Source organism: Triticum aestivum, chromosome 5B (assembly GCF_018294505.1).
Source record: "Triticum aestivum cultivar Chinese Spring chromosome 5B, IWGSC CS RefSeq v2.1, whole genome shotgun sequence".
In the NCBI taxonomy this organism is placed as follows: domain Eukaryota; kingdom Viridiplantae; phylum Streptophyta; class Magnoliopsida; order Poales; family Poaceae; genus Triticum; species Triticum aestivum.
In genome coordinates this window covers 586,302,371-586,317,411 of record NC_057807.1, presented here as the reverse complement: position 1 = coordinate 586,317,411, position 15,041 = coordinate 586,302,371, and the positions used below count along the sequence as shown (strand labels likewise).

The 15,041-nt window shown below is 44.1% G+C and overlaps 1 protein-coding gene across 1 annotated transcript; it reads right to left on the bottom strand.

The window, feature by feature from the left end:
• Nucleotides 1-944: 944 nt before the first annotated feature.
• Nucleotides 945-3,614, bottom strand: LOC123113425 (uncharacterized). Its single transcript, XM_044534652.1, has 2 exons — nt 3,012-3,614; nt 945-1,940 (listed from the first exon to the last, which is right to left on the bottom strand). The coding sequence occupies exons 1-2, from the start codon at nt 3,549-3,551 to the stop codon at nt 1,173-1,175; spliced, it is 1,308 nt and encodes a 435-aa protein (XP_044390587.1). The 5' UTR covers nt 3,552-3,614; the 3' UTR covers nt 945-1,172.
• Nucleotides 3,615-15,041: the final 11,427 nt, after the last annotated feature.

Below are 15,041 nucleotides of genomic sequence, written 5' to 3'. Positions count from 1 at the left end.
TTTCGAAACGGCCAATTTTGAAACGTGTCTTATCACAGGCGATGTTCTGGCCTTCGATGTTGTTGATTGTGATACGTAGTTGTGGCATTTTTGTAATAATTGTGAGTTGTTGGTAAGAAATGATATGTAGTGACTTTTCAGCTTTTAGTATGTTGGCCGCATGGGCGAGATGTTTGTTTAGCAGTACACTTGACAGCAAACTGAGCGAGTACAAAATATGTGCTTGCCTGTTGTTGATTTTGATCTTGCATTCAAAGAAACTTATCTTTGTTTGAGCAAGTATGTGAAGGATTCTTGTAGCTGTCAATTATTTGAAAGAAATATGGGCAAAATATGTGCTTCTGTGCTGTTGATTTTGATCTTGTATTCAAAGAATCTTTTATCTTTTGAGCAAGTATACAAAGGATTATGGTAGCTGTCAATTGTTCAAAGAAATATGAACACCTGAGCTTATGATCCTTGCTAAAAGATCTATGAGATCGCGTGCTTCTGTCAAAACATTGAACTAGCAGAGATCAAAAGAAAGACTCAAGCTTGTATCCATTAGCCGTTGTTTCTTCTAAGACAGCCCTCCCTTTTTCTTTGCGGTGTCACTTGTCTAATTTTCTGTGTGCGTGATGGGAGTGATGAATGTTCTTTTTTTCTCAAGAGAGTGATGAATGTTCTTCCTTGCCACATTAGAAACAAAATCAAGTGTTATCAATGTTTCAATACTGACCAGTTCAAAAAAATAAAATTGTTTCAATATTGACAAATACTCCCTCCGTCCCAAAATTCTTGTCTTAGATTTGTCTAGATACGGATGTGTCAAATCATATTTTTGTATTAGATACATCCGTATCTAGATAAATCTAAGACAAGAAATTTGGGACAGAGGGAGTACTCCACATCATCACCACATTGCATTATGAAGTGGTAGTTGTTTCGATACTGACAAATAGATATATCTACAACTTCAGGTAATAAGCTCAAATCAACCACCCCACTGTGGTCTGGAGAAAAGGCAGCAACGTAGTCAAGAACAGTAGTACAAAATTTCAACATTGCATTACAGACAAACCACATTTGCAGGTACACTTCCGGCCCCGACAATTATACACGGAATTGATGTATATGTGCAATTTCCTATCAGCCCCTATCGCTATCAGAAGTAAATAAACAAGAAGAAACCGTTACCACTTTACATCCAGTGACAACGGATCAGGCGGCAGGACCAACGACGTGAAGTCTGCGAAGGAGACGTTCGAAGTCAGGCTGCTCCACGAAGTAGCGTCCGCTATGTGTAAAGATTTCCTCACCTTCTTCACCGATATAGCCTTGAGCCTTCCCTCTTCCTCCACCCTAGCGATGACGTCAAGTGTGATTCGCTGGACCACAGGCAAGGTTTTCCACTCTGGAACATCGTCCCAGATGTCGTCCTCTTCAGTAATGTCCCTCTCGAGCTCCAAACGGAATTTTACCAGGGTCATTGACGTCACTCTAGCTTCGAAGAAGTTCATTGTTCTGTTGAACCCATTCCTCTCGCTGAACCAAGTCTTGAGGAGTTTTTCAAGCCTCGGCAGCCTTGGACTAATTGAGCAGAACGCACATGCTGAGATCAACCGGTCTGACATGTCGTTCACTTCAGACTGGTCTGATAGTAGCTCGATGGCGTCATCAGAAGTCAACAAGGGCTTCATGTGCCCCCCAGAGACATTGGTTTCATGTGCAACTATTGTAACCGATGATCCAGCAACACGCATGTGAAGTAACGGAGCACAGGTTGAGTGGCTGAGGGGCAATATTTGACTTAGGTCCTTGTTAGTAGCCACCAAGCTTCCATTTGCTAAGAGACCTATACTGTGAGGATGGGAAAAGAACACTCTCTGTGCACCAGTAATCTTTAATGCAACACCAGCAGCAACAAGTACCCTCTTCAACCCTGTATACGTGGCATTCAACTGCATATGAGGTGCACCATAAGATTTTGCAGCACTTGATTGATGAAACAAATATTGCATTAAACAAACAGGAGAGTAAAAGATGGTACCAACATATTTAGTCATGACCAGCTTACAAGAAATGCCAAGCACAGTATGTGGCATGTCTACTTTTTACTTGGTGACTGTTATAGGCATAACTGACACACAGCAAACAAAAATACCCAAGAGCAGTTTCTCTCAGTTCTCCAGCATGCAACAATCAAAGATATATGCCGACTTCACTGCTATACATTATAATCTATAATTAACTACAAAAGCAAAACTGCATATGTCTGATTATCCTATTTGTGTCCATTCCTTTTCCACCCAGAAAAACCCCTTGCCCAGGCATGCTAGAACAAAATGTTTGTATCACGTCTTTGATATTTTGGAGTTAAGCTAAATTCAAAATCAAACATTCAGTAAGTTATAATCAAGTCAAACTACATGTAAGTAGAAGCCACTGAAAAGAAGAATCCAATGTATTGGTATCTCACATATTGGGCACTGATTTGCCACCCCTAGTAAAGGCATTTCCACATGTGTGTTAATGTACTTAAATGGATAAACATAGCAAATTTAATGCACATAGCAAGTCACACACTGGATAATTCTATCTTCTTCCATTATTACTATTCAACAGTTGAGTAATGCTTAGGTGGCAGTGGCACTGTGCAATCAGGGTCAGAACAAAAAGTGGAACCACACTGTAGGCTTTGATGTACAATTTTGTTGCAAATCTAGGAGAAGATTGTTCCAATTGACACAATGTACACACAACGAAAATTAAACCAGATATATCTGCACTAAATAGTGTCCAGACGACGCTGCAACAACCACAATCAATTCGAAGTCACAATCAAAACTAAAAGGGGGTAAGCAGCAGCTAGATCATTCACCAATTAGAGTAATTAGCTTCATCTTAAAGGTGACACAACTTCAATTCCGTACCGATACCACCGCTAGCATAGCAAGCAAGCAAGCAAGCAAGCAACAGGAAGCAAAAATCTGAAGCAACAGCAAAGCTAAAAGTCAAACCGCGGCACTCACCGACGGCAACTGGAGCTCCGCGAGGCCCCCGCCTGCGCCGTCGGAGACGAACACCTCGAGCGGCCCGACGAGGTCGAGGTCCCTGACGCCGGAGCCGAACGCCAGCGCGCCGTCGCCGGCGACGAAGTCGACCCCGTCGGGCCCGAGCACCTCCTCGACCGCGGGCGCCTCGGGGCGGCTCCAGTCGACGAAGCCGTCGGAGGCCCGCGCGAGCGCGGGCGCGGCGCCCCCCGCGCGGGCGCGGAACTCGTAGCGCTGCACGGCCCCGACGAGCGCGCCCCCGGCGTCGAGCGGCCAGACCCGCACCTCGGCGTCGGGGTCCCAGCCGTACTTGTCGGCGACGGCGTCGACGACGTCGTCGAAGAAGGTGGGATCCGGGGCGGGCGCCGGCTCGCGGCCCGCGAAGGCGTAGGCGTGCGCCGAGGCGTTGGAGGTGGCCGGGAGCGGGGAGAGCGAGGCGGCGCGGGCGGGGGCGGGGGATGGGAGGAGCGGCGCGAGGAGCAGGAGGAGGAGGAGAGGGAGGGGGAGGGGCGTGGCCATGGTGGCGGAGGGGAGGGATCTAGAAGCTTCTAGAAGGGATTGATTGGGGTTTGGCCGGCGAGAGGTAGGTGGGAGGAGGGGGGGGGGGGGACGGTTCTGGAGATATTATTATGGCGCTCGTGGGGGTGGGGGTGGTTAGAGGCTTAATGGGAGACTGACTCGTGGGACCCGAGTACTGGATTAGTGGTGGGCAGGTGGCTTTCTGCGTGCGCGTTTGCTTGCGACCACATAAGAGCATCTCCAATAGATGGTCCAAATGTAAAAATAACTAACTTTTGAACCGTCTGGGACAAAAAACGCTGCTCCAACAGACGATCTATATGCAAAAAAAATTGGATCGCGGCCTTCTCGTGATGTAAAATGCAACACTTCGCGATGCAAATATACATCACGAGATGCATCTGGTCCAAAACTAGCCGCCGCCCGCGAACGCCCAACCGCCACTTCATTTCCGTTCCCGCCCGCCCGCGACCCTCCCGGCCGCCGCCGCCCCCCGCCGTCCGGCGCCGCCATGGCCGATGCCAACGAAACCCGCCGCCTTCTCCGCCGTCGCCGCAGCCGGTGGGCTGACCCATGTGGTTGCCGCCGCTGCCATCCCGCCCGCATCCGCGGCCATGCCGCCGCCCGCCCACCGCCGCCTGGATTGGCGCCGCCCCGGCCGGTGGCCACCACGCAAGCGACGAAGCCGGCGAAGGGACGAGGAGGCAGTGGCAAACGGCCGGCCAACTGCAGCCGCAACCCGGCCGACAATTCTACGCGGCCGGTGAAGCTCTCAAAGGCGGCCGTGGCGGCTCGGGGCGACGAGTCGCAGACGGTGCGGCCGGCGGCCTCCTCCAGCAGCCACACATCCTTTCCTCCACCTCCCCCGCCGCCACCGCCGGCCGTGGAGGAAGATGTGGCCACGCCGACGGCCACCGCCTCCAACACGTTCGACGGAATGTCGTAAAGGTATAAATTTTGCGGTTGTGCTTTTGTTTGTGCTCTCTTTTGTTGTTTTAAATGTTTGTATCCTTGATTGTTTGTGCATGCAATTGTAGTGTTGATGATGAAGCTTTCATGCGCGCAAAAAATGTGGCAAATGATGATTACATATATGAGTCACAAGAATATGAAACCCAATATGATGATGACAATCTTGATGTGGATGATGAGGGCTTCTTCAATGTCAAGGGAAGAAGTGGCAATTATACCACCGCGGAGGATGTGTTGATATGCACCGCTTGGAAGAAAATTTCTCAAGATGCAAGCGTTGGAAGCGACCAAACGGCGAGCACCTATTGGAAACGCATCAAGGAGTACTTCGATGAGCGCAACACAGGTGGTATCTTCCATTCGAGCGACTATCTACGCCAATGTTGGTCCACCATCAACGCCGAATGCTCAAAGTGGGCCGGTTGCTTGTCAAATGTTGCTCGCATGAACCCAAGTGGTTGCGGTGATAGTGATTTGGTAAATATTTCCTCTTCGTTCGTGCTTTGTGAAATATTTCCTCTTTGTTCACTATATTGATGATGATATGTTTTTTGTAGAAAATGATTGCACAAGGATTGTTTCGGGAGAGGAACATGAAAGGCGAGAAGAAGAAAAGAAAAGGAAAAGCTTTCACTTTTCATCATTGCTACAAAGAGCTCAAGGATGTGGAGAAGTGGAAAACTAGACAGACTTTTGAATCGTCGAAGAAGAAGAGTGTGTTGGTTGAGGATGAAGAAGATGTCGCCACTGAGGAGACGAGCCCCACTCCTCACTCCGCGACAAAATCTTATAGGCCCGATGGAACCAAGAAAGTGAAGGGAACAAAGGCCGGAGACAATCATCTCAAGGAAGGATTTGATGCCATTGTCATGGCGAGGAAAGAGTACGCCGAAGAGAAAAGAATCATGAAGCTCAAGGAAATAGAGGAGAGGAGTGAGGCCGAGCGGCGAAGGGCGGCGGTCGAGGAGAAGAGGGCGGTAGCCGAGGAGGGGTTGGCCGTGGTCGAGGAGAGGAAGGTGGAACTAGAGGAGAAGAAGGCCGCAGACGATGAGAGGAAGATGGTTGAGGAGAGGACACTCAAGTTAATGTTTATGGACACATCAACTCTTGATGCCAAGGCAAAGGTGTTGGAAATATGCCCTAGAGGTAATAATAAAATGGTTATTATTGTATTTCCTTGTTCATGATAATTGTCTATTGTTCATGCTATAATTGTATTAACTGGAAACCGCAATACATGTGTGAATACATAGACCATAATATGTCCCTAGCGAGCCTCTAGTTGACTAGCTCGTTGATCAATAGATGGTTATGGTTTCCTGACCATGGACATTAGATGTCATTGATAACGGGATCACATCATTAGGAGAATGATGTGATGGACAAGACCCAATCCTAAGCATAGCATAAGATCGTGTAGTTCGTTTGCTAAGAGCTTTTCTAATATCAAGTATCATTTCCTTAGACCATGAGATTGTGCAACTCCCGGATACTGTAGGAATGCTTTGGGTGTACCAAACGTCACAACGTCACAACGTAAAGGTGCACTACAGGTATCTCCGAAAGTGTGTGTTGGGTTGGCACAAATCGAGACTGGGATTTGTCACTCTGTATGACGGAGAGGTATCTCTGGGCCCACTCGGTAAAGCATCATCATAATGAGCTCAATGTGACTAAGTAGTTAGTCACGGGTTCATGCATTACAAAACGAGTAAAGTGACTTGCCGATAACGAGATTGAACGAGGTATTGGGATACCGACGATCGAATCTCGGGCAAGTAACATACCGATTGGCAAAGGAAATTGTATACGAGATTGATTGAATCCCCGAAATCGTGGTTCATCCGATGAGATCATCGTGGAACATGTGGGAGTCAACATGGGTATCCAGATCCTGCTATTGGTTATTGGCCGGAGAGTTGTCTCGGTCATGTCTGCATGGTTCCCGAACCCGTAGGGTCTACACACTTAAGGTTCAGTGACGCTAGAGTTGTTATGGGAAATAGTATGTGGTTACCGAAGGTTGTTCGGAGTCCCAGATGAGATCCAGGATGTCACGAGGAGTTACGGAATGGTCCAGAGGTGAAGATTTATATATGGAAAGTCCAGTTTCAGTCGCCGGAATGGTTTCGGGGGTTATCGGTATTGTACCGGGACCACCGAAAGGTGTCCGGGGGTCCACCGGGTGGGGCCACCTGTCCCCGAGGACTTGATGGGCTGAACATGGGAGGGAACCAGCCCCTAGTGGGCTGGTGCGCCCCTCCCCAAGGGCCCAAGGCGCCTAAGGTTGGAAACCCTAGGGGAGGGGGGCGCCTCCACCTTGCTTGGGGGGCAAGCCTCCCCTCCTGCCCCCCCCCCCACTCTAGATGGGATCTAGAGGGGCCGGGCCCCTCTCCCCTTCACCCTATAAATAGAGGGGGGTGGGAGGGCTGTAAAACCCTTGCTTTTGGCGCAGCCCCTCCCTCCTCCAACTCTTTCTCCTCCTCCGTAGTGCTTGGCGAAGCTCTGCAGGAATATCACGAGCTCCACCACCATGCCGTCGTGCTGTCAGAGTTCTCCCTCAACTTCTCCTCTCCCCTTGTTGGATCAAGAAGGAGGAGACATCCCCGGGATGTACGTGTGTTGAACACGGAGGCGCCGTCCGTTCGGTGCTAGATCGGATCTTCCGCGATTTGAATCGCCGCGAGTACGACTCCATCAACCGCGTTCTTGTAACGCTTCCGCTTAGAGATCTTCAAGGGTATGAATATGCACTCCCTCTCTCTCTCTTGTTGCTAGAATCTCCATAGATTGATCTTGGTGATGCGTAGAAAATTTTGAATTTCTGCTACGTCCCCCAACAGTGGTACTAGAGCTAGGTCTATTGCATAGATTCTATGCACGAGTAGAACACAAGTTGTTGTGGGCTTTGATTTTGTTCAATATGCATACCTTACTAGTCCTATCTTGTTTCGACGGTATTGTGGGATGAAGCGGCCCGGACCGACCTTACACGTACACTTACGTGAGACAGGTTACACCGACTGACATGCACTTGTTGCATAAGGTGGCTAGCGGGTGCCAGTCTCTCCCACTTTAGTCGGATCGGATTCGATGAAAAGGGTCCTTATGAAGGGTAAATGGCAATTGGCATATCACGTTGTGGTTTTGGCGTAGGTAAGAAACCTTCTTGCTAGAAACCTATAGCAGCCACGTAAAAACTTGCAACAACAATTAGAGGACGTCTAACTTGTTTTTGCAGCATATGCCGCGTGATGTGATATGGCCAAGAAGGATGTGATGAATGAAATATATGTGATGTATGAGATTCATCATGTTCTTGTAATAGGAATCACGACTTGCATGTCGATGAGTATGACAACCGACAGGAGCCATAGGAGTTGTCTTAATTTATTGTATGACCTACGTGTCATTGAATAACCCCATGTAATTACTTTACTGTATTGCTAAACCATTAGCCATAGTAGTAGAAGTAATAGTTGGCGAGACGACTTCATGAAGACACGATGATGGAGATCATGGTGTCATGCCGATGACGATGATGATCATGGTGCCCCGAAGATGGAGATCAAAAGGAGCAAAATGATATTGGCCATATCATGTCACTATTTGATTGCATGTGATGTTTATCATGTTTTTGCATCTTATTTGCTTAACGACGGTAGTAAATTAGATGATCCCTCATAATAATTTCAAGAAAGTGTTTCCCCTAACTGTGTGCCGTTGCGAAAGTTCGTTATTTCGAAGCACCACATGATGATCGGGTGTGATAGATTCTAACGTTCACGTACAATGGGTGTAAGCCAGATTTACACATGCAAAACACTTAGGTTGACTTGACGAGCCTAGCATGTACAGACATGGCCTCGGAACACAAGAGACCGAAAGGTCGAACATGAGTCGTATAGAAGATACGATTAACATGAAGATGTTCACCAATGATGACTAGTCCGTCTCACGTGATGATCGGACACGGCCTAGTTGACTCGGATCATGTATCACTTAGATGACTAGAGGGATGTCTATCTAAGTGGGAGTTCATTAAATAATCAGATGAACTTAATTATCATGAACATAGTCAAAAGGTCTTTGCAAATTATGTCATAACTTGCGCTTTAGTTCTACTGTTTTAGATATGTTCCTAGAGAAAATTTAGTTGAAAGTTGATAGTAGCAATTATGTGGACTAGGTCCGTAAACTGAGGATTGTCCTCATTGCTACCCAGAAGGCTTATGTCATTAATGCACCGCTCGGTGTGCTGAACCTCGAACATCGTCTGTGGATGTTACGAACATCTGACATACACGTTTTGATGACTACGTGATAGTTCAGTAATGTTAAACGATTTAGAATTGAGGCGCCGAAGACGATTTTGAAATGTTGCGGAACATATGAGATGTCCAAAGGGCTGAAATTGGGATTTCAGGCTCGTGCCCACGTCAGGAGGTATGAGACCCCCGACAAGTTTCTTAACCTGCAAACTAAGGGAGAAAAGCTCAATCATTGAGCATGTGCTCTGATTGTCTGAGTACTACAATCACTTAAATCGAGTGGGAGTTGATCTTCCAGATGAGATAGTGATGGTTCTCCATAGTCACTGCCACAAAGCTATTAGAGCTTCATGATGAACTATAACATATCAGGGATAGACATGCTGATCCTTGAGCAATTCGTGATGTTTGACACCGCAAAAGTAGAAATCAAGAAGGAGCATCAATTGTTGATGGTTAGTGAAATGATACGTCTCCAACGTATCTATAATTTTTAATTGTTCCATGCTATTATATTACCCCTTTTGGATGTTTATGGGCTTTATTTTACACATTTATATCATTTTTGGGACTAACCTACTAACCGAAGGCCCAACCCGTATTGCTGTTTTTTTTGCCTATTTCAGTATTTCAAAGAAACGGAATATCAAACGGAGTACAAACGTAATAAAACCTTCGGGAGCATGATTTTTGGAACGAACGTGATCCAGAGGACTTGGAGTGCAACTCAAGAAGCAGCCGAGGCGGCCACGAGATAGGAGGGCGCGCGCCCTGTCTCGTGGGCCCCTCGGGCGGCCACCGATGTACTTCTTCCTCCTATATATCCCTACATACCCCAAAAACATCCAAGAGGCACCCGAAACACAATTTCCACCACCGTAACCTTCTGTATCCGCTCCCATCTTGGAGCCGTCGCCGATGTTCTGCCGGAGGGGGAATCGACCATGGAGGGCTTCTACATCAACATCCTTGCCCCTCCAATGAGTTGTGAGTAGTTTACCATAGACCTACAGGTCCATAGTTATTAGCTAGATGGCTTCTTCTCTCTTTTTGGATCTCAATACAATGTTCTCCCCCTCTCTTGTGGAGACCTATTCGATGTAATCTCTTTTTGCGGTGTGTTTGTCGAGATCCGATGAATTGTGGGTTTATGATCAGATTTATATATGGATAATAATTGAATCTTCTCTGAATTCTTTTATATGATTGAGTTATCTTTGCAAGTCTCTTCGAATTATCGGTTTGGTTTGGCCTACTAGATTGATCTTTCTTGCCATGGGAGAAGTGCTTAGCTTTGGGTTCAATCTTGCGGTGTTCTTACCCAGTGACAGGAAGGGTTGCAAGACACGTATTGTATTGTTGCCATCGAGGATAAAAAGATGGGGTTTATATCATATTGCTTGAGTTTATCCCTCTACATCATGTCATCTTGCTTAATGCGTTACTCTGTTCTTATGAACTTAATACTCTAGATGCAGGCATGAGTCGGTCGATGTGTGGAGTAATAGTAGTAGATGCAGGCAGGAGTCGGTCTACTTGTTATGGACATGATGCCTATATACATGATAATGCCTAGATAATCTCATAATTATTCACTTTTCTATCAATTGCTTGACAGTAATTTGTTCACCCACCGTAATACTTATGCTATCTTGAGAGAAGCCTCTAGTGAAACCTATGGCCCCCGGGTCTATCTCTTATCATATTTGCTTCCAATCTACTTTTATTTGCATCTTTATTTTTCTGCATCTATATTATAAAATACCAAAAATATATTTATCTTATCATACTATCTCTATGAGATCTCACTTTCGCAAGTGGTCGTGAAGGGATTGACAACCCCTTTGTCGCGTTGGTTGCGAGTTCTTTGTTTGTTTGTGTAGGTTTGTGGGACTTGTTGAGAAGCCTCCTACTGGATTGATACCTTGGTTGTCAAAAACTGAGGGAAATACTTACGCTACTATTGCTGCATCACCCTCTCCTCTTCGAGGAAAACCAACGCAAGCTCAAGACGTAGCAAGAAGGATTTCTGGCGCTGTTGCCGGGGAGGTCTTCGCTCAAGTCAAGACATACCAAGTACCCATCACAAACTCATCTTCCTCGCATTTACATTATTGCCATTTGCCTCTCGTTTTCCTCTCCCCCACTTCACCTTTGCCGTTTTATTCGCCCTCTATTTCCCAATCTCCTCTCTTTTCCATTCACCTTTTCCTTCCCCTCTTTTTCGCTCGTTTTCTCTTCCTAGCTTTTTGTTTGTCGTTATGTCTGAAATTGGGGAGATTATCGTCGATATGGACAATAATGATAACATGGAAAATTCCGAAGCTCCGGCTGAAGAACCCCCTATTTTGCATACTAAAAAAGTTCAAAACGGTAGTGGTAACATTATTAGAAAAGGTGTTATTTAGGATTTCTTTACTTGTGCCGGTGCTTTACCTTCCATGGGCGGTTCTATTCTTCATAAAACTAGTAGTCTTGCGGATGCTATCGCTATGCTTGTAGTTGAACTTGAAAGACAATTTATGCATATGCATCCTTGCATACAAAGAATCTTCCTAGAATTTTCCAATATTGAGCATTCTTCTGTTAAGCGCGCTGTTACTATATTTTTGGCTCATGAGTTTAGATTTATAATAAGAGAGGCCAAAGAAATCTTTTCGCACTATAGGGTGGACGCCGGTCGTCCTCCCATAGAGGCGGTCCTCTTTGATCAAGAGGAAATTAGGCGTTTTCAATCTTTGGACTATGTTGCTTTCAATGAAAACCTTAGAAAAAAGGTTCCTACCAATGTCTTGATTGATAGAATTACTGAACTTAATAAAGATTTTTCTCTTTGAAATAATGAGCTAGGATACTCTCTTGAGTATAGGCTCACGAAATTTTGCCAAAAGAATGCTTTTAGTGATGAAGTAGTTGTGCATTATGAAGGGCCAAGGGAGGAACTCGTTCCTCCTGAGATTGATCTTGGGGACTTTTGTCCTACTAAATTTAGCCCTTTTGATTACTTTTGCTTGCCTCAAAGGAAACTTGCTGCCGAACGTAGAGAATATGAGATGAGTTTTCAAGATCTATATTATTATTATGGCACCACTTAGATCTATCTTCGCTTTTATGCCTAGCTAGGGGCGTTAAACGATAGCGCTAGTTGGGAGGCAACCCAATTTTTCTTTGTGTTCTTTGTTTTTTCTCCTGTTTAGTAATAAATTTTTCTTCTACTTTCTGTTTAGATGTGTTTTTATCTTTTAGTTAGTGTTTGTGCCAAGTAGAACCTATAGGATAAATTATGATGTTAGTTGATTTGATTCTGCTGAAAAACAGAAACTTTGCGCTCACGATAAAAAATTCAATAAATCAGACAAACGAGATTTTGTATTGATTCTTTTTGCTTCTGATCAATAAACAAAATTTCCAGTACTTCCTATTTTTGTAGGATTTTTAGAGTTCCATAAGTTTGCATTAGTTACAGATTGCTACAGACTGTTTTGTTTTTGACAGATTCTGTTTTTCGTGTGTTGTTTGCTTATTTCAATGCATCTATGGCTAGTAAAATAGTTTATAAACCATAGAGAAGTTGGAATACAGTAGGTTTAAAACCAAAATAAATAAAGAATGAGTTCATTACAGTACCTTATGTGGTGGTTTTGTTTTCTTTCACTAACGGAGCTTATAAGATTTCCTGTTGAGTTTTGTGTTGTGAAGTTTTCAAGTTTTGGGTAAAGTTTTTATGGACTATGGAATAAAGGGTGGCAAGAGCCTAAGCTTGGGTATGCCCAAGGTACCCCAAGATATTCAAGGATAGCCAAAATCCTAAGGTTGGGGATACCCCGGGAAGGCATCCCCTCTTTCGTCTTCGTTCATTGGTAACTTTACTTGGAGCTATATTTTTATTCGCCACATGATATGTGTTTTGCTTGGAGCGTCGTGTATTATATTAGTCTTTTCTTTTTAGTTTAACACAATCATCCTTGCTGTACACACCTTTTTGGAGAAGCCTATTTGATTAGAATTTGCTAGAATACTCTATGTGCTTCACTTATATCTTTTGAGCTTGATAATTTTTGCTCTAGTACTTCACTTATATATTTTAGAGCACGGTGGTGTATTAATTTTGGAAAAACTGCTAGTCTCTCATGCTTCACTTATATTATTCTAAGAGTCTTTTAGAACAGCACGGTATTTGCTTTGGTTACAAATTTGGTCCTAGAATGATGAGCATCCAAGTTGGGTATAATAAAAACTATCATAGAAATTGAATTGGATGATATGATCAATTTGTTGCTTGATAATTGTTTTGAGATATAAAGGTAGTAATGTTAGGGTCATGCTAGTGGATAGTTATAAAATTGAGAAATACTTTTGTTGAAGTTGGCAAGTCCCGTAGCATGCACGTATGGTAAAAGTTGTATGACAAATTTGTTGCATGAGGTGCTCTTTATATTGTCTTCCTTATGAGTGGCAGTCGGGGATGAGCGATGGTCTTTTCCTACCAATCTATCCCTCTTGGGGCATGCGTAGTAGTACTTTGCTTCGAGGGCTAAGTAGACTTTTGCAATAAGTATATGAGTTCTTTATGACTAATGTGAGTCCATGGATATACGCACACTCATCCTTCCACTTTGCTAGCTTTTCTTATTACCACGCAACTCTCGCCGGTATTGAACCCATTATTTACGTTCCTCAAAACAGCCACCATACCTACCTATTATGGCATTTCCATATCCATTCCGAGATATATTGCCATGCAACTTTCCACCGTTCTGTTTATTATGACACATTTCATCATTGTCATATTGCTCTTTGCATGATCATGTAGTTGACATCGTATTTGTGGCAAGGCCACCTTCATAATTTTCATACATGTCGCTCTTGATTCATTGCATATCCCGGTACACCGCCGGAGGCATTCATATAGAGTCATATCTTGTTCTAGCTTTGAGTTGTAATTCTTGAGTTGTAAATCCATAAAAGTGTGATGATCTTCATTATTAGAGCATTGTCCCAGTGAGGAAAGGATGATGAAGACTATCCCCCACAAGTCGGGATGGGACTTCGGACTTTATAAAAATAAAAGAGCCCAAAGAAGCCCACCAAAAAGAAAAAAAATGAAAAAAATGAGAAAGAAGAAAGAAAAAAAGAAAAAAATGAGAGAAAAAGAGAGAAGGGACAATTGCTACCATCTCTTTTTCCACACTTGTGCTTCAAAAAAATAGCAAAATGATCTTCATGATAGAGAGTCTCATATGTTGTCACTTTCATATACTAGTGGGAATTTTTCATTATAGAATTTGGCTTGTATATTCCAATGATGTGCTTCCTCAAAATGCCCTAGGTCTTCGTGAGCAAGCAAGTTGGATGCACACCTAGTTTCTTTTTGTTGAGCTTTCGTATATTTATAGCTCCAGTGCATCCATTGCATGGCAATCCCTACTCACTCACATTGATATCTATTGATGGGCATCTCCATAGCCCGTTGATATGCCTAGTCGATGTGAGATTATCTTCTCCCTTTTTTTCCTTACAACCACCACCATTTACCACCATAGTGCTATATCCATGGCTTGCGCTCATGTATTGCGTAAGAGTTGAAAAAGCTGAAGCGCGTTAAAAAGTATGAAACAATTGTTCGGCTCGTCATCGGGGTTGTACATGATGGGAGTATTTTGTGTAATAAAAATGAAGCATGGCCTAACTATATGATTTTGTAGGGATAAGTTTTCTTTGGCTATGCTATTTTGATAGGACATGATTATTTGTTAGTATGCTTTGAAGCATTATTACATTTATGTTTTATAAGCTTTTATTATGAATCATTTGGATCTGAACATTCATGCCACATTAAAGAAAATTACATTGAGAATTATGCTAGGTAGCATTCCACATCAAAAATTTCTTTTTTATCATTTACCTACTCGAGGACGAGCAGGAATTAAGCTTGGGGATGCTTGATACGTCTCCAACGTATCTATAATATTTTATTGTTCCATGCTATTATATTACCCCTTTTGGATGTTTATGGGCTTTATTTTACACATTTATATCATTTTTGGGACTAACCTACTAACCGGAGGCCCAGCCCGTATTGCTGTGTTTTGCCTATTTTAGTATTTCGAAGAAAATGAATATCAAATGGAGTCCAAACGGAATGAAACCTTCAGGAGCATGATTTTTGGAACGAACATGATCTAGAGGACTTGGAGTGCAAGTCAAGAAGCAGCCAAGGCGGCTACGAGAGAGGAGGCCCCCCCCT

What these genes read in the sequence shown, in the direction of transcription:
- LOC123113425 (XM_044534652.1), bottom strand. Translation starts at nt 3,551, where the DNA reads ATGGCCACGCCCCTCCCCCTCCCTCTCCTCCTCCTCCTGCTCCTCGCG. An exon ending in CGGAGCTCCAGTTGCCGTCG is followed by an intron (nt 1,941 to 3,011) that starts GTGAGTGCCGCG and finishes CCTCATATGCAG; the next exon opens with TTGAATGCCACGTATACAGG.